General features: G+C 40.7%; 1 protein-coding gene across 4 annotated transcripts in view; it reads left to right on the forward strand.

Moving 5' to 3' along the window:
• The window catches only part of LOC122548418, a 208,612-nt gene that overhangs the window by 124,585 nt on the left and 64,324 nt on the right, over nucleotides 1-19,703 (forward strand). For all 4 annotated transcript variants that reach the window (XM_043687046.1, XM_043687047.1, XM_043687048.1 and 1 more), the window contains 4 exons: nucleotides 5,780-8,816; nucleotides 11,291-11,335; nucleotides 11,419-11,537; nucleotides 13,791-13,962. In XM_043687046.1, coding sequence (XP_043542981.1) covers nucleotides 5,780-8,816; nucleotides 11,291-11,335; nucleotides 11,419-11,537; nucleotides 13,791-13,962 — 3,373 coding nt within the window. The remainder of the gene's footprint in view (nucleotides 1-5,779; nucleotides 8,817-11,290; nucleotides 11,336-11,418; nucleotides 11,538-13,790; nucleotides 13,963-19,703) is intronic.

The following is a 19,703-nucleotide window of genomic DNA, read 5'->3' on the forward strand; positions in this document are numbered from 1 at the left end:
GGAAAGTCGTTAAGTTGACAAATTTTGATGGTGGATCAGTGGTGCTGGAAGAGCACAGCAATTCAGGCAGCATCCGAGGACAGGCAAAATCGACGTTTCGGGCAAAAGCCCTCCTGATTCCTGATGAAGGGCTTTTGCCCGAAACGTCGATTTTGCCTGTCCTCGGATGCTGCCTGAATTGCTGTGCTCTTCCAGCACCACTGATCCAGAATCTGGTTTCCAGCATCTGCAGTCATTGTTTTTACCTCGTTGATTTTTACCTCGTAAATTTGGTGGTCAATTACTTTCTTCTGAAACAATCTTTCCCATTTTTTAAATACCAAGTTATTTTATTGAAATTTGATGGTGGTCAATTACTTTCTTCTGAAACAATCTTTCCCATTTTTTAAATACCAAGTTATTTTATTGAAATTTCAGAAACAATTATGTTTGAGCTTAGTAGTTGAAAACAGTATTTTGGTAATCCAAGTGATCATGGTCAGTTCAGGATTCTCTGTCCTCACACACTTTGCCCATAGATAAGTTCTTAAATCAGCAAGTTACCTGGGTCTCTTGCAATGGCCTCAGTTGACTTTTGAGATCTGTTTAAAAACACAAAAGCAAAAATGAAAACTCACTGTGGATCTGGTTAGAAATCCAATGGGTTAACAATGTCCAATCACAGTCATAAATTTAGAAATTCGAAACCTAATTCTGAACAAAGTCACATAGTTGTGTGGTCAGATTTAAAATCTATCAGCAGAAAGAATTAAGTCCCTGCTTTTGTGAGAAGGAATGGGATCACAGTCACAAGGTCACGCCATGTCATAATGTACTTTGCTTTTAGGGTTTTTTTCTCATATGTCATGTTTAAAATTTGTTTTCTCCTGGAAACTAGAACAAATCCAACTTGTTCAAATTGGATGTCTGCTAAATTTTTATTGATCTGAAGGTTTTGTCAAACATTTTATTCAAAACAAATCCTCATTTTTATAGCACTTAGATATTTATTGTTTAAGTAGAGATTCATGCAGTTCAAAGAAAGTTTTAGTTTTTAAACGCTTATGATCAAACCAATTTTGAATCTGTGATGCTTGCGGATTACTGCTTGATTTGGTACTGCCTTCATTCGAATGTAAGGGATGCTATCATTGTTACAATCATAGAACTGCTCTGTGAATACATTCCAATTTTCAAAAGGGGGCTTCTTTTAATTTCATTGGGCAAATGGGATTTTTACAGGGTTTTGATAACTTCCTTAATTACGCCTAAGGATTCTTTGTCCACAATTTCAGGCTCGTTGCGGACAGACTTTATCTCAGTACATCAGTGAGGTGGAAGAGAGGGGAAAACACTCTCTACTGCATTCCCAAGGTTAGCTGTCTTGTCTTGTGAGATAGACAATAGACCAATAGACAATAGGTGCAGGAGTAGGCCATTCTGCCCTTCGAGCCTGCACCACCATTCAATATGATCATGGCTGATCATCCTTAATCAGTATCCTGTTCCTGCCTTATCTCCATAACCCTTGATTCCACTATCCTTGAGAGCTCTATCCAACTCTTTCTTAAATGAATCCAGAGACTGGGCCTCCACTGCCTTCTGGGGCAGAGCATTCCACACAGCCACCACTCTCTGGGTGAAGTTTCTCCTCATCTTCGTCCTAAATGGTCTACCCTGTATTTTTAAGCTGTGTCCTCTGGTTGGCACTCACCCATCAGCGGAAACATGTTTCCTGCCTCCAGAGTGTCCAATCCTTTAATAATCTTATATGTCTCAATCAGATCCCCTCTCAGTTGACTAAACTCAAGGGTACTCAAGCTCAGTCGCTCCAGTCTTTCAGCGTAAGGTAGTCCCGCCATTCCAGGAATTGACCTCGTGAACCTACGCTGCACTCCCTCAATAGCCAGAATGTCTTTCCTCAAATTTGGAGACCAGAACTGCACACAGTACTCCAGGTGTGGTCTCACCAGGGCCCTGTACAGCTGCAGAAGAACCTCTTTGTTTCTGTACTCAATCCTTCTTGTTATGAAGGCCAGCATGCTTATTAGCCTTCTTCACTACCTGCTGTACCTGCATGCTTACCTTCATTGACTGGTGTACAAGAACACCCAGATCTCTTTGTACTGCCTCTTTACCTAAATTGATTCCATTTAGGTACTAATCTGCCTTCCTGTTCTTGCCACCAACATGGATAACCATACATTTATCTACACTAAATTGCACCTGCCATGCATCTGACCACTCACCTAACCTGTCCAGATCACCCTGTAATCTCCTAACATCCTCCTCACATTTCACCCTGCCACCCAGCTTAGTATCATCAGCAAATTTGCTAATGTTATTAGTTATACCATCTTCTATATCATTGATGTCCTGGGATAGGACACACAGCTCCTGCAGTCTGTTCAATGTTTTCTACTTCACATGTTTGATTTTAGCTAAATCCGAGGAGAAATCATTTTCTCATCCATCTAAAAATCAATATCCAATTTGTCCAGTTGCGAGTTGGGTCTGCCAACAGTCCAGTCCATGTGTTGTGTTATGCATTATGCAGGACATTACTTTTCTGTTGGCAAATATTTGTACCCTTGAACTTCTTTTACTAATTCTATCAGCACCTTATTTTCCATATCCAGCCTTCAAGCACACAAATTTCTTCAGACTGTTTTGAACTCAGTTGGTTCTTTCATAACTTTTTCCAAAAGCTTGTCAAGGATACACCTGTAATTACCATGTCATATTTCTATAATTTCCATTACGGATTCTTCTACTAATTAATAAATGCTAACTTCTCCACTAAGCTATCTATCAGTCACGTTTCAAAATATCCCGATGCCATGGTAACCTCAACCAAAGACTGCTACTTCTCAACTTCAAAACCAATTTGTGGTGATTGGAAAGAAGTCGGCCAGGTGAACCTCGTTAACTGAGATCCCTGACTGGGGTTGTTAATCTGGGCCAATCAGGGAGCCCTGGCTGACAGACAGAAACAGGAGATTCAGAATCTCCTCAGTTTAGGGGACTGACTCTGTCCTGGCTGGGTCACAGTCAATGTGTTACTGTAGCAGTTGGTTTCTGCTTTTTTCTGGCGAGGAAACCTGATGCCTCAACTGGCTTAATTATTTAGCCAGTTTGTTAACTGGTATTCCTTTAGTGAGGACTGATTTATAAATTCCTGATGCGCACAATGTATTTCAGGTATAACTCAGTTCTCATTTGGGGATTTTTGTTTCATTGGCTGGTTACAGCCTGTGTGTTACTCTTTTCTCTTTTACTTTGAGAAGAGGACAATGTTGATTTTGTGGTAGAGCCCTTGCACTCTAGTTTTCTTTGGTTTTCTTGTGTCTTCACTGTTTGTTGGTGTTTGGACTGAGCCCTTGTGAAGAAATACATCTTATCAGATGAACTGTTCATGTGGGTAGGCCTGACCCTTGGACTAGGCCTCTGTAAAGACTGAACACCTGTTCGTGTGCTGGGAGGTGAGTACTTGCTGTATACTAGATTTTGGGAGAAGACCTTGCCTAAACCCCTGTGAGTTAACTGCACCTTTACAACGTACTGTGTTCCTGTGGGTGGTGGAGACTGAATAACTGTGTGCTGTGGGGTGCACATTTGCTGCTTTCAGGAGTGGGCTCTGCGGTTGGTTGTCGACTCTGTTTTAGCAATGGACTTTGCGGTTTGGAATGGACTCCATTTCCGACAATGCACTTTGTATACTGAAGTGGACTCTGTTCATGGGAATGGACTCTACATTTTGAAGAAAACTGTTTGTGGTAATGGACTCTGTGTGTACCAGAAAGGACTCTGTTTGTTGATAATTGACTCTGTCATGTTGTTTGTTGGGATTATCATCCGCACTATCTTGTGTGTTCCTGGCCTTACTGTCAGCTGCAAGGCTCATAAGTCGTCCTGAAGGCTGTCACCCTGTGAACCTGAAGGTGGGTAGGCTGTCCCGAAAGCTGGAGGGTGGGTAGGCCACCACGATGCCGATCGCCTCGAGAGCCAGAAGGTGGGTAGGCTGTTCTGCGCGCTGTTGTCCCGAGTAGAGGTGATCGGGACAGGCCGTCCTAGAGGTGGTCAGAAGGTGTGTAGGGGCAGACTGAGATCCGAAAGCTTTGTGGGCTGCCCTGCACGCTGTTGTTCTTGGGGAAGGGGATGGGTTGTCCTAAAGGTGGCCGGAAAGTGTGTCAGGGTAGTCCAAGGGCCACATGGCGCATCGGGTGGATGAGAGCCCAATGGTACAAAGGGGCAGACAGAGAGCCGGAAGGCGGGTAGGCCGTCCTCAGCGCTGTCACCCTGGGTGAGTAGCGGGGTGGGCTGTACTAGAGGTGGTCGAAAGGTGTGTCAGGATGGACCAAGAGCCGGAAGGCGCATAGGCGGCTGACTGCCTTAGAGTGGCCGGAAGGTGGGAAGGATGAGGTGTGAGGGGGGACGGCGGGAGGGGGAGGCTTGCTGGGTTTTCTGGGGGCCTGTATTGTATGCACTGTTTCTTATGTAAATGGGCTGTTGTATATGTACAAATGTCATTGTTACTGTTTGTAATGATTGAAACTGGAATTTGAGGTTTGTCCTCATTTCCCTGAAAACTGGTTGAATGTCAGGGTTTGGGGCTTGGCTTTGCCATTCCTCTCCCTTGTAAAATTGCTGTTTCTTTGTACACAGCTATTAATGTTAATTGTTTTGTAAACTGTGAATTGTTTAATAAAATTTTTTAAAAAAGGTGTCTCAAAGAGTCTCCTCACCATAGGGACCAGCACCGAGTTAGCTGGTCAGAATCCATGTATTTGCTCATGTAAATAAAGGATGACTTGGTGATGCGATACTGGCCTCTGTGCAGTTATTCCACAATTAAACCTCAATTCCTGTGGGATCATTTCACTTCTCTGCTGCCAAGACAACTGTCCCCAGCAACAATTCATATTTCTGCAACATTTTTGCTAATGGGTCGTCTCGCCTAGCTTCAGTTGCTATCTGCTCACAAGTGGTAGCCCATCAGTATGGCTATGCCTCCTCTGCTCAACACCTCCTGTCCTGAGTCCTCACTCTCGGCCTTTTGTTAATACTTGACTGGCCTGTTGTTGAATAGGCTTACTGTACTAACTGTGGCTGGTAAATATAGTACTGACCCTCTTGCAGAATTTGAGATGTGATACAATTATCCTCTTTGACCACATCAATTGCTGCGGTCTTCATATGCTTTAATTTTAGATTTTTCTAAAAATGTCAATTTGTTGTGATCATTCTCCTTGCATAGACTGCAGGACTCTGTGATATAGAATTTAGATCTTTATGCTTATCAGAACCACATCAGTATTAGATTTGTTAAACAGAGTTCTGTTTGACACACGGTCCCTGCTCTTTTCCACTTCTGTCTGACCTCCCTTGAATATCTGTTTAATCATGCAGAAAATGATCAACTTTTAGATATATACATCGTTTCATTTAAAAGGAAAAACATCATCTGTAATTTGTGTTTTCAGCCTGTTTCCTGAGGTTTAGGCAGATCCCACATGCTATTTCTCTTGTGTAACTGACTCACTCTAGGATGGTCCCATTATTGAAATCTAATGGAGTATCTTAAACAAAATCAAATGAAATGCCAGTGGGGCAATTGGGTTTTTAAATGCTGGTAGAAAATGTACCAATGTTTATGGCTCCCTCCCTGTTAAGTTCAAGGAAATTGATTCACTATCTGATGATGAGTCTAGTGAATCTGTGCCGGTTAGTTGCTAAAATATGAGACAAAATTGATGGCCTTTCTTTGCGCAACTTACACACTATTTGTTTGCTTTCACAGTCCGGCAACTGGAAAAGAAGATAAATCTGGCAATTTGAACACTATTAACCAACAAGGAGCCTGCACTGAAACTAGAACAGAGGAGGAAGAAACCATTCGAATTACTCTTCCTAAGAAACAAAAAGCTACAAGTCACCACCAAGTCGACTTTCTTGCCACCAAGGATCTGCCTTTAGCTTCAACTGAGAGCAAAAAATATGTTGGTAGCCTAAAGATACAACTAAACAATAAATCTGACAAAGAAGCAGATGACAGTGCAACTAATATTGGCCAAAGTAAGTCACAGCCTCCTAAACATCCTGAAGCATCTGATGGTCTCCATGTAGAGGTGAGGCAGAAAGAAGGTAAAATATCAAAGGCGATCTGTGTGAATGATAGTGACACAAAGCACAAATCTGCAGAAGACCACGGAAACAAAGAAATGAATACCACAAGTGCCCCTATTGAAAAGAGACTTTTAGAAATGGTTCCCAATGCACAAACTGATAGAGCAGATGACAGTGGCTCACCTGGAGTGGTCTCTTCAGAATCATGTGCAAACCCTGGTATGAATGATCAATCATTTTCTATGGATAGGCTTACTTCTGGACTATGTTCACAAAAAGTTGATGCCCCCAAACAAGGTGCAGAAGAACACACGGCTGACCTTATTGCCGCCACCCATGACATTGCCCTATCCATACCATTGACTGGAGCTGAATTGCAAAGTAGAGAAGTCAAAGTAAAGACTTTGTTACCATTAAATGTCCTGATTTATGAAACCATAGAATCTGAAATTGAGAGTGTTTCCCCCAATGAGCAAAAGACCATCCAAGGCAAGGCAAAAAGTGAGCATGTCCAGCCAGTTCAGCAAAGCTCACCCATGGTAAACAAACATGACATTAACACAATGCCACCACATAAAGTTCAAACATCTTCAACTCCGGTGCATGATATCAAAGACATGAATGTGGTCCAAAAGTATACAGCAGGTGATGTAATAGTTGAAACTACACAACAAATTCCACCAAAACCTCAATCTGGAGGGATAAATGATGTAACTTCACTTGAAAGCACACAAATATCTGAAACTATGGTTGATGTTGAGAAAGAAGTGTCTGCAAAGAGTAATGGCAAAATGACATCTGACTCAGGGGCAATAAAGGGTGAGATTGCTCAGAATATTTTGCCATTGTTGCAAAATAAAGATTCCAAAACACAGAATGTGCTTCCTCAGCCTGAACCAACACTTAAAAAGATTGCATCGCATGAAATTAAGACAGACATCCTTTCAAATATTGGTAGTAACATCGAGTTGGTTTCAAATGAAGCAAAAGTGGAGATTGACCTAACTTTACAACAGAACACGTCTCTACTACAAAGTAATGACAGTGCACTAAAAGTGACAATAGCACCAGAGGCTGAAGTTAATAACAAAGTATCTGCAAAAAGTTGTAATGAATTGAATACTTTGACCAGTGATGACTTCATCCCACCTATGCAAAAAAGGATGGTTGGTATGCAAGATGGAGAGAGCAAAATAAAAGACATAGAAGTTGGTTATTTAGAGACCTTTCCCATAGCATCGGAAGTGAGGAATGTTGTCACAGAAAGTAGTGCTAATGACATAAACACTGGTTCCACTGCAACAGGAGTGCTTTCCCTGCCTGTAGAGCAACACACATCTGTATTGGAAGATAGAAACTTTGAAATAAGAGAGGAAGTCTTGACCCAGAGCCGAGAAACAGCTGAGAGCGCTGGGTCCAAAATGAGTAAGAATTCTTCTATAATTGAGCAAAAGCCTAGTTCAGAGACTGCAATAAATAATTTTGGTCTACCTATATTATCAAGCACACCTAAAGTGCAGCATAAAGAGATGGAACCAAGGAGAGCAGTATCATCTTCAAATGTAGAGGCATCAGCAGGAAACCTATCCAGAGCAGAAGATGCCCAATCAGCAAACTTCATTGAAAAACATTCTCAGCTAGATGCAGCAACAAATGAATCTTCTCTGTCTGTCCAGAATGTAGAAGAATCACAACCCCAGGAGGTTATTGTTCAGACGCCTTCTATAGTTGAAGATATGTGGAACACTCAAGCAACTGTCAAAACAAATGTAGACCTGACTGCATCAGCAAATGGCTTTGCATCATCAGTAGAGCAAACAACCTCCAAATCTGAGGAGGAAAGAGGATTTAATTTTTCATTCAGTGAAGGAAGTAGTTTAGACAGCTCTTCTGATATGGATAGCTTTACAGAAACAATTCGGAAATATGGCAATCCCATTCAATTGCCTCAAAAGAGGCAACGAGTTCCTAAAGTGCCTTCACTGCCACCATTCGCTATGCCACCAATCCAAGAAGACCATATATCACCAAAAAAGGAGAAAAAATTTGATCCAAGTTCATTCAAATTTGGTTTAATGAAAAATAAACATAAAAGTGATCCACCTTCCTCTCTCTTCAAAATGCACCAAATTGAAACAAAGTCCAAAGTAGTCAAACGTGTATCTGCAGAACAGAGCTTGCTTTTTAAATCTCTTGCAAATAAAAGCTCACGTTTGAGTTTACCAAAACAGCAAAAGGCAGAAAGTGATCTTGCTTCTGAATCAAGCAGTAAAAGATCACGTTTAGAGATTGATGAGGTAACTGCTCAAAATTGCAAGCCATCAACTGAACATGTGTTAGAATCTGCTGATCTCACACCATCATTATCAAAAAATAATGTTATTCAAGAATTTCAATTTGATTCGTCAAATTCAACTTTTCCTGAAACCCAGTTGCCAAGCTTTATGGAAAACTATTTGAAATCTAACCTTTCTGAGATAGAAAAGAAACCGACTGAGTCAGAACAACAAACAGAAAATGGATTAACTATCCTTGACTTAAAACAAAATTTCTTGGAAAATAGTTCAGATGTTACAAACACATGTACAATTGACAGTACATTTGCATTACAAGGATCAAGCATGATAGATGGCAATCAAAATGCCTCAAGTATATTTGGTACAGACATATTCACTCCCAAGTCAGTATTGACTAATCTTCCAGAAGTTGGGGTAAGTTCATTTTGGTTGTCATTTGGCACCATAATTTAAAACTTACTTATTACTGAAGTTTAACTTTATTGATATGACCTACTCATAATTTGTCAATCGACAAAGGCTGTCTTTTTTTCTCTTTTGAATGATTTTTAGTGTCAATTATAAAATAGGTTTTATAATTTCAGCACTATAATATTTTTCAAAATGTTAAAAAAAGGTAAAATGAAATTGCAACAGCTCAAGTTACTTGTCTTTAACAAAGAAATATATAATAAATTTGATCTTAAGTTCACATGGCTTTATAAAACCAAAGAAAGAGGGTGGGGCAAATAGAGCATTGTGAGCGTTATTTGTGTATGAATTAACTTATCAATTAAAATGGATTATATATTAATTAAACCATACTTTTACTGAATGTTATTAAAATGTAAGTATTCTGCACTGCTTTGGAGTACCTTGAGATATGGTGTATTGCAAGGTATTTATAGATTTGTCTTCCTTCTTAGAAGAAATTAAATCTCTGGAGGGCACTTAACGTTACATGCTGAAATTGTGTAAATTCTCACTCAATGATCACTCTATCCATTGAGTGGTTCTTATTGCAAATTCAGCTGGGTCAGTGTTAGACTGCATTGTAACCAGGTGAGAGGGGCTGATTTGCTCCTCTTTAAACACCTCAGTCAGAACAAACGTTTATATTATTTTCCTTTAACACAATGATCAAACTTTAATTAAAACATGATTTAGAGGAGCCGGTGTTGGATTGGGATGGACAAAATTAAAAATCGCACAACGCCAGGTTATAGTCCAACAGGTTTCTTTGGAAACACTAGCTTTCGAAATTCTGCTTCTTCATCAGGTGGTTGTCAATTAAAACATAGTTAACTGGATCAAAATGAAGCAGGCAATTAATTACAACATTTTCTTAACTGAAAGAAAGAGCTTTATTACCTACACCCTCTTAAAAAAACATAATATCACATTCACATACACAGATAATCAGCTTCAACAAAGGGCGGGTAAGTAGAATAAAGACAGTAGAAGGGGTTGAACAATTGAGCAATTTCTCGGGGAGTGTTCCACTGTATTTTCACTGCAATCCAAATCTGCATTGTTCAGAATGATAAAGAGTGGTAAATTCTCCTGATGTCTTGCCTAATGTATGTCCCTCACCATCAGCATAAAAACTAGTTGAACTTGTCATTTCGTTGCTATTTATGGAACCTTGTTATTTTGGAAAATGGGGATACAGTACTTACTTCTTTCATTTCCTCAATGAAAGCACTTCAAAATGACTCATAGTGGAAAATGTTTTAGAATGTTTCTCAGAGATATGATGGGCTTTATATAACAACACCTTTTTTTAAAATATCACAAGAAAGCTAGGATTTTGTTGGGCTGACAGGGACCTTGCACTTTCATCAGAGAACCAGCAGGGCAGTCCTGTCCATTTGGCGAGGTGCCAGGTACAATCAAATGGCCTTTGGGCCATCTCCAGGACTGACGACCACTCAGAGACCGACAACTCCTTGCTGCCACGTGTATCACCATGAATGGTTGCTACTGGTGGTCATGCAGCCAATTGAGATGCAGGATCAGTGGGAGAGTACAGGCTAAAGGTCAATGAAATTAATTGTCTATCAATGAGTTCAGGACATGGGAGAGGGGGAGGAGCAGAAATTGGAGGGGTTGGCTTTCCACGGCTAACTTCTGATTAATTCCAGGTTGATTGAGCACAGGATGGGTGATAGTAAGGCAACACATCTACCGACCTGCCCCTTGCCCCGGAGTGGCTGCGCATGAAAACAATGATGTTTTAGTGGGTGCTCTTCTGAGGTTGAGTGTGCTCCTTGTAGCTTCCATTTCGTCTCTGACCTATCATTGAATTGCAGTGGGCTCTGCGATTATAGATGCCAATTTCCTTATTAATGAGCCCGAATGAAATCCTGCTCATGACAGCTAGAAATCCCTCATCAGGCACTTCTGCCCTCCAACTTGATCAGAAGAGCTTTACCCGCCGATGAGAGACTGATATGAGACCCCTTCCACAATCACATGGGCCTGGCCATCATGTTTTCTGTCATGACAGGTCACATTAAATCTTGCCAATATATTGCTCAATTCATTACGACTTGTTCTATACTCAACATGAGGTTTTGAATAGCTCATTTGACTGGATGGCTGATTTGTGATGTGGAGTGATACCAACAATCCAGGTTCGATTTCTGCATTGACTGAGATTACCTTGAAACTCCTGCCTGCTCGACCTCATTCCTTCTTTGCAGCGTGGAGGCTTTCAGGTTAACCTCCCCAGCAGTCAACTCTCTTTGTTGAGCCCTCTGGGATTGTGCTAATTTTACTCAACATAGAAAAATTCAGAAAATTACTTAAGTCATTGATTTGTGCAGGGTGTCTAATGACCATATAGTGTGGTTGAAAAATGTTATCAAATAGAATGAAAATTAAGTGGATTTTAATTTATTCATTAGATACCCGGAAGAAGAGAGTCGTCGTTAAATTCTAGACCTGGAAAGGTAAGGATCATGTGCCAATGTTAAGTGATACAATTTGTTAATGAAGCACAAAGTTGGATTTTTAAATAATTTCTATTTTACAGATTGTCATCTATAATCAGCGCAGTGTAAATGGAGAAGCTATTGAAGTCTTCCATGATGTTGAAGATGCTACCTCTTGGCAGCTCCCCTCTGAAATTTCCATTCGGGTAGTAAGAGGCTGGTGAGTTATTCATTGGGGGATTTTATTGTTTTAGGGATGTTATACTTTGCAGGTTGTTATTGATGCTTATTATTCTAAGACACTAACTTCACATGACATTAATCTTAATTGTAACACAATTCAAGAATTGCATTATGTTAAGAAGATCGGAAAAAAATCTGTAATGTCAAATGCTAATTACTGTGAAATAAATAACATCCTCAAGTTCATGTAGGATGTGAATAAGAGCTGGTTTGTCATTCATATTAATTAAACAGCTAAAATTTGAAGTATTCAAGAAAAGCTAGAAATACATTCCTGGTTAGTTAATACTTGGAAAGAGAAAGGACAAATTAAAATTTTGAAGAGACCAATTATTTGCTATTAACAGAATTGGTTTAAATACATAGCAATTTGTGACTTTGATTTAATTCAGTATTATATGCTAAGAATTCATGTTTTGGGCTAGGTCTGCAGATTGTGCTTGCTAAGACATGAAAGTAAATCTGCTCTGTTGCATCTGTAGATTTAGTTCGAGGTGTGTGATGTGAAGTTTTTAACTTTCTTTTTTGGATTTTAGAATTTGAATAATTAGCATGTGGATTTTCAGTGTGTCCGGAGGGGTTGAATAGTTAACTTTTAAGTATTTCTGTAACTATGGTAATTTTAAAAAAAACCTAGTGAGAGAAAGACTTCTGCATCGTAATGGACTTTGTTTACTTTCAGAAAACTTTACCAATGAACAAGGTAAACAGTTGTGCATTAGGATCCTATTTGGAAGGTCAAGGATTAATCTGTTACTTTTGATTATGGAAAACACACATAGTTTTGAATAAATGATTTTTAGTTTCAGTTTGGACAATTCTGAAGGGTTTTTCTCACATCATGAAGAAAGATGTTCAAAGTTCCTAAGAAAGGGAAAAGATAGTTTAGATTTGTTAAAAAGTAGGATACCTCAGAGTAAGGAGGTTTGTATTAGCTCCAGACTGGAGTGTTTTGAAAAAATCCAGAAGGGATTATTTGAAGCTGGAAACGTTTATAATGCAGTTTCATAATATTGATAATTTTAGTATAAAATTCATTTCACACAGTGACTGCATGTTTGCAAGTACAGAACCAGTTTTAAATTCATAAAACATACGTACATAATGATCTACTAGGCAATGTGGAAGATTGCCTAGGAATGTCCTGTCCTCAAAATATAGGATAAACCAACCTCAATAATTATTACACTAACAACCTACTCTTGATAACAGTGAAGTGATGGAAGGATTCAAGAGTTGTTCTATAAGTCAAGAGTTGCTCAGCATAATCATTCAGGGCAAAGTGGCTCACTTGTTTGATATACCTTTAATATTCACTCCCTTCATCACTGATGCATAGCTGTGGCAATATTATTTATTATTTATTGTAGTAACTCACCAAAGCTCCTCCCATGGCATCTTTCAAACACAAGACCTCTACTAGCTAGAGGTCGAGGGCAGCTGTAAGTTCCCCACAAAGCTCGGGTTTAGAGGTGAGTATAGTGGCCTTCATCAAGGAAAAGGTGTGAGAAAAACTGAAATGTCTGAAGGTGGATAGATAACCTGAGTCAGATGGACTACACCGCAGAGTTCTGAAGGAGATAGCTGAAGAGATAGTGGAGACATTAGTGGTGTTCTTTCAGGAATCACTGGAATCGGGAAGGGTTCCCAAGGACTGGAAAATCACTAAACTGATCAGTCATCTCTGGGATAGTTGTCCCATGTTCTGTTTTGGTTGACACTGAGATGCTGTTTGTCCTACGTTTGTGACGTTTAAGTTTCATTCATGCAAAGCCTGCACCTCCACATGGGCATTGTACCTTCCTGTAAGATCTCCTTTCTGGTGGCTCACACTGTTCTATTGCAACAGCAAGCTTAATGCCCCTTTCTCTGTCCTGGGATTTACTAACCTGTAGTGTGCTCTAGAATCCTTGTACATGTCTTATCAAATCCATGACCAAATGCTTCATGTATTTGTTACAGCATGCTCTCTGAAGAATTGCAGTCCTTACAGGAAGCAGTCCAAAGTCTTTTGCAGCTTCCAGTGGGCTCCCATCTCCCTATTAGCTGTCCTATTATGACTATTGACTGTTGAAGGTTCATTCCCTTAATCTTCTGAGTATTTCTCAATTAACCAGATTGGGAAGTAAATAATGTGCACTAAAATCTAAATAGAATTGTTCAAGTGAGGCAGAATTTCATGAATGGTATTCATTATGATGAAAGCAATGTTTTAAATTTTTCCCAACAGTTGGATCCTTTATCAAAAGCCTAACTTTGAAGGTGATAAAATTGCATTGGAAGAAGGTTTCTTAAATCTTACAGATATTTGGGGAAAGGAGTTGGCTGAAGACGCATGTGATGATACATTAACATCTACCCCTAATGAATGTTCGATTGGCTCTTTAAGAAGAATAGTCAAGGTAAATGTGGTTCTTAAATTTTTAAACAGGAAGTAGCTGGTTATTGACCCACATATTAGATTTGATTTGTCATCCATCTCAAAGACTCCTGAATTTTCATTAGGATGTCAGGAGGTTGAATATGCTTTCTTTTCCAATATTATGCTTTTTACCTTTGTTCATGTTTCAACAATCTTCCTTTTACCAAACTACCTGCTGTTTTTGGACAAGAAGATATCTTTGTCTGTTGGTTAATTCCACTGGAAAGAGACTATGAGAAGGAGGAAGTAAGAGAATCAGAAAGAGCTTTTCCAGTGGCTTAGTGTAAAAATAGGGTATATCAGTAACTTCAAGTCTTGTATGTATAAGAGATACCTTTGGTTTGCTAGGATAGAGTCAAACTCAAATGTTTGTTTGCTTGATATGCTATGGTGCAGAACTGAATTGCATTTGTGACAATGTATATACACAGTTTTTTTAATGAATGAAGTACATTTTTGAAATTAAGAAAAGGTAACCTCATTATGCAAACTCAAGCTTGTGGATCATCCACAAGTATGGCTATCCTCCTATATGAGTATCTAGACCCCAAGATGCTGGAGTCCATTAGTAGTCCAAGGTAATTTTAAAAAAAATTAGATTAGATTAGATTCCCTACAATGTGGAAACAGGCCCTTCCATCCAACTTGTCCACACCGACCTGCTGAAGAGTAACCAACCAAACCCATTCCCCTACCCAATATTTACCTCTGAATAATGCACCTAACACTATGGGCAATTTAGCATGGGCAATTTAGCATGGCCAATTCACCTGACCTGCACATCTTTGGATTGTGGGAGGAAACCGGAGCACCCAAAGGAAACCCACCCAGACACTGGGAGAATGTGCAAACTCCACACAGTCGCCCAAGACTGCGAAGGAACCCGGGTCCTGTGAGGCAGCAGTGCTAACCACTCAGCCACCGTGCCGCCCATTAGAGTAATTTTTTTTCAACTCCTTATATTCTGCTAACATCCAAGGTAAAATAGTTATTTTGGAATGTTTGGTGACGACTGAGTTGTGCTAATCTAAGTTGCTGTCCCAAGGTAAAAAGCCATACACACAAAGAAAATGAACTTATTTTTAACGATTGTGCATTGTTAGGATATTAAAATTTATGATTTGGTTGCTAATGCAATAAAGAGCACATTCTAGTTGGGGATTGGGGCAGTCCATTGGGTAGGTGGTATTTTCATGATAATGTCCCAGGACCGGCAATCCAGAATCTCAGACTAATGTTCTGAGGACACGCATTCAAATTCCACCATAGTAGATGGTGAAATAGATGGTGAAATTTGAATTCGGTAAAAAATCTGGAATGAGAAACTAGCCTCCTGGTGACTATTTAACAACTGTGGATTGTAGTAAGTGGCTGTCTGGTTACCTCTCCTGCTTACATGTATCTTCAGATCCACAGCAATATAGTCAACTGTTAATACCTTCTGGGAAATTATGGAAAACAAAAGCAATTGAAAAAATGTTAGCCAGCAAGGATGGAGTCTTAACCAGGGTTTAAATCATAAAAAATAATATCAAGAAAGGAAGTATCTAGAGAACATAGTAGAGGACAGCACAGGAACAGATCCTTTGGCCCAAGTCGGTGCCGAGCATGATTCCATTCTAGACTAATCCCATCTGCCCGCACCCGGTTTGTTTCCTCCATTTTCTGACTATTTATGTGTCTGTCTAAATACTTCTTAAACATGGCTATTGTATCTGCTTCTACCATCACCCCTGTCAATGCCTTCCAGGCATCTACCATTCTCTGTGCAAAAAAACCGTGCCTCATAAATTCCTTTAAGTTTTCTCCTCTCATGTTAAACCTAAGGATGTGGTAGAAGCTGGTACAATTGCAACATTTAAGAGCCAATTATATGTGTAAATGAAAAGGAAGGGTTTGGAGGGATATGGGCCGGGTGCTGGCAGGTGGGACTAGATTGGGTTGGGATATCTGGTCGGCATGGACGGGTTGGACCGAAGGGTCTGTTTCCATGCTGTACATCTCTATGCCTCCTAGTATTTGGTATTTTGGATAAAGGGCTCCGACTATCCATGCCTCTCATAAATATATAAATGTCTATCAGGTCGCCCCTCAGTCTATGATGCGATTGCCCAATTTGTTCAACCTCTCCTTATAGCTGATACACTCCATCCTGGTAAACCTCTTTTGCACCCTTTCCAAAGCCTCCACATCTTTCCTTAATATGGCGACCAGAAGTGCAAACTAAACTTCAAGTGTGGCTTATCTGAAGTTTTTTCTACCTGCAACATAGCTTGTCAACTTTTTTACCCAATGTCCTGATCAATGAAAGCAAATATGCTCTATGCCTTCTTTACCACCATATCCACTTGTATTGCCACTTTCAAAGAGCTATGTACTTGCATCCCAAGGTCTCTCTGTATATCAATGCTCCTATAGGTTCTGCCATTTACTGTGTACTGTCCTCTTGCATTTGACCTCCAAAAATGCATTACCTCACACTTAGCTGAACTAAACTGCATCTGCTGTTTCTTTGCCTGACCATCCAGATGATCTATATCCTGCTCTATCCTTTGACAATTTTACTCACTATTCACAACTCCACCATTTCCATGTCATCTGTGAATGGCTGGATTTAAGATTGAAATGAAATACGGAAGCTATAATAATGCTGATAAATTGTGACTGCTAAATAAACCTACAATTGTGGAAAGGCAACAAATCATGTATTCCCTATCTTCAATGTGAAAAGTAGCTATGTAGCAAGTAGTAAGTCAAATTTTAGCATTTTTGAAAGTTTATGAAAACAGTTAAATGTGTGGCTTAAGGGATGGTGCAGGAGGGAGGGATTCCGGTATTTGGAGAACTGGGGTTCTTTCTGGGGAAGGTGGGACCTCTATAAACAGGATGGTCTACACCTGAACCTGAGGGGCACCAGTATCCTTGGCGGGAGGTTTGCAAGTGCTCTTGGAAGGGGGGTTTAAACTAACTCTGCAGGGGCATGGCAACCCAGACTGTAGCTTTAGGGTGCAGGAACTGGAGTGTAGGGAGGTTAGGAACATGGCATCAATCTCAAAGGAGGGTGCCTGTAAACAGGAAAGTGGCTTGAAGTGTGTATACTTCAATGCAAGAAGTATACGAAATAAGCTCGGTGAACTTGCAGCGTGGGTTGGTACCTGCGATTTCAATGTTGTGGCCATTTCAGAGACATAGCTAGAGGAGGGACAGTGATGGTTGTTGCAGATTCCAGAATTTAGATGTTTCTGTAAGAACAGAGATGATGTAAAAGAGGGGGTGGTTTGGCATTGTTAACCAAAGGTAGTATTACAGAAGCTGAGACAACTTTGAGGACTCATCCACTGAGGTAGTTTGGGCTGAGGTTAGGAATAGGAAACGTGAGGTCACCCTGATAGGAGATTTCTACAGGCCTCCTAATAGTCCTAGAAACGTAGAAGAAAGGATTGCGAGGATGATGCAAGAGAAGAGTGAAAGTAATAGGGTGGTTGTTATGGGGGACTTTAACTTTCCTGATATTGATTGGGAAAGCTATAGCTCAAGTTCGTTAGATGGGTCAGTGTTTGTCCAATGTGTGCAGGAGAGTTTCCTGACACAATATGTAGACAGGCCAACAAGAGGTGAGGCCATACTGGATTTGGTTCTGGGTAACGAACCAGGCCAGGTGTTAGAATTAGAGGTAGGTGAGCACTTTGGGGATAGTGACCATAATTCGGTGATTTTTACACTCGTGATGGAGAGGGATAAGTGTGTACTACAGGGCAAGAGTTATAGCTGGGGGCAGGAAAATTATGATGCGGTGAGGCATGACTTAGGATGTGTGGCTTGGAAAAGTAGACTCCAAGGCAAGAGTGTAAATGATATGTGGAGCTTGTCCAAGGAGCAACTATTGAGTGTCCTTGATAATTATGTACCTGTCAGGCAGGGAGGAAAGGGTCATGCGAGGGAGCCGTGGTTTAATAAGGAATTGGAATCCCTTGTTAAATGGAAGAGGGCGGCCTATCTCAAGATGAGACGTGAAGGTTCAATTGGGGCGATTGAGAGTGAAAAGGTAGCCAGGAAGGACCTGAAGAGAGAGCTAAAAGCAGAAAGGAGGGGACATGAAAGGTCCTTAGTCGGTAGGATTAGGGAAAACCCTAAGGCTTTCTATAGGTATGTTAGGAATAAAAGAATGACTAGGGTAGGAATACGTCCAGTCAAGGATAGTAGTGGGAAGTTGCGTGTGGAGGCGGAAGAGATTGGGGAGACACTGAATGAATACTTTTCTTCAGTATTCACTCAGGAACAGGGCATTGTTGTCGATGAGAATACTGAGGCACAAATAAGTAGAATGGATGGCTTTGAGGTATATAGAGAAGAGGTGTTGGAAATCCTGGAAAAGGTGAAAATAGATAAGTCCCCTGGGCCTGATGGCATTTATCCTAGGATTCTCTGGGAAGCAAGGGAGGAGATTGCAGAGCCATTGGCCTTGATTTTTATGTCCTCTTTGTCTACAGGAGTAGTCCCAGAAGACTGGAGGATAGCAAATGTGGTTCCCTTGTTCAAAAAGGGGAGTAGGGATAGCCCTAGTAACTATAGGCCGGTGAGTCTCACTTCTGTTGTGGGCAAAATCTTAGAGAGAATTGTAAGGGATAGGATTTATGCACATCTAGATAGGAATAATGTGATCAAGGATAGTCAGCATGGTTTTGTGAAGGGCAGGTCGTGCCTCACAAACCGTATTGAATTCTTTGAAAAGGTGACGAAGGAGGTTGATGAGGGGAAAGCGGTAGACGTGGTATATATGGATTTTAGTAAGGCGTTTGATAAGGTTCCCCATGGTAGGCTACTGCAGAAAATACGGAGATATGGCATTGAGGGCGAGTTGGAGGTTTGGATTAGGAATTGGCTGGATGGAAGAAGACAGAGGGTAGTAGTTGATGGCAAAGTTTCTTCATGGAGTGCCGTCACTAGCGGTGTTCCGCAAGGATCTGTTTTGGGACCATTGCTGTTTGTCATTTTTATAAATGACATGGAAGAGGGGTTAGAAGGTTGGGTGAGCAAGTTTGCGGATGACACGAAAGTCGGAGGAGTTGTTGACAGTGAGGAAGCATGTGGCAGGTTACAGCAGGATATAGAGAAGCTGCAGAGCTGGGCAGAAAGGTGGCAGATGGAATACAATGTAGCTAAGTGCGAGGTGATTCACTTTGGGAAGAATAACAAAAAGATGGGGTACTGGGCTAATGATCGGATACTTGGTAGTGTGGATGAGCAGAGGGATCTTGGTGTCCATGTACACAGATCTCTGAAAGTTGCCACCCAGGTAAATAGTGCGGTGAGGAAGGCATATGGCGTACTGGCTTTTATTGGTAGAGGAATTGAGTTCCGGAGTACTGAGGTAATGTTGCAGTTGTATAAGACTCTGGTGCGGCCGCATCTGGAATACTGTGTGCAGTTTTGGTCGCCATACTATAGGAAGGATGTGGAGGCACTGAAACGGGTGCAGAGGAGGTTTACCAGGATGTTGCCTGGTATGGAAGGAAAATCGTATGAGGAAAGACTGAGGCACTTGGGGCTGTTTTCACTAGAGAAAAGAAGGTTTAGGGGTGACTTGAATGAGGTGTACAAGATGATTAGGGGGTTAGATAGGGTCAACAGTATGAACCTTTTCCCGCGTATGGAGTCGGGTATTACAAGAGGGCATAGCTTTAAATTAAGGGGGGCTAGATATCGGACTGATGTTAGGGG

Source organism: Chiloscyllium plagiosum, chromosome 3 (genome assembly GCF_004010195.1).
Source record: "Chiloscyllium plagiosum isolate BGI_BamShark_2017 chromosome 3, ASM401019v2, whole genome shotgun sequence".
Taxonomy (NCBI): Eukaryota; Metazoa; Chordata; class Chondrichthyes; order Orectolobiformes; family Hemiscylliidae; genus Chiloscyllium; species Chiloscyllium plagiosum.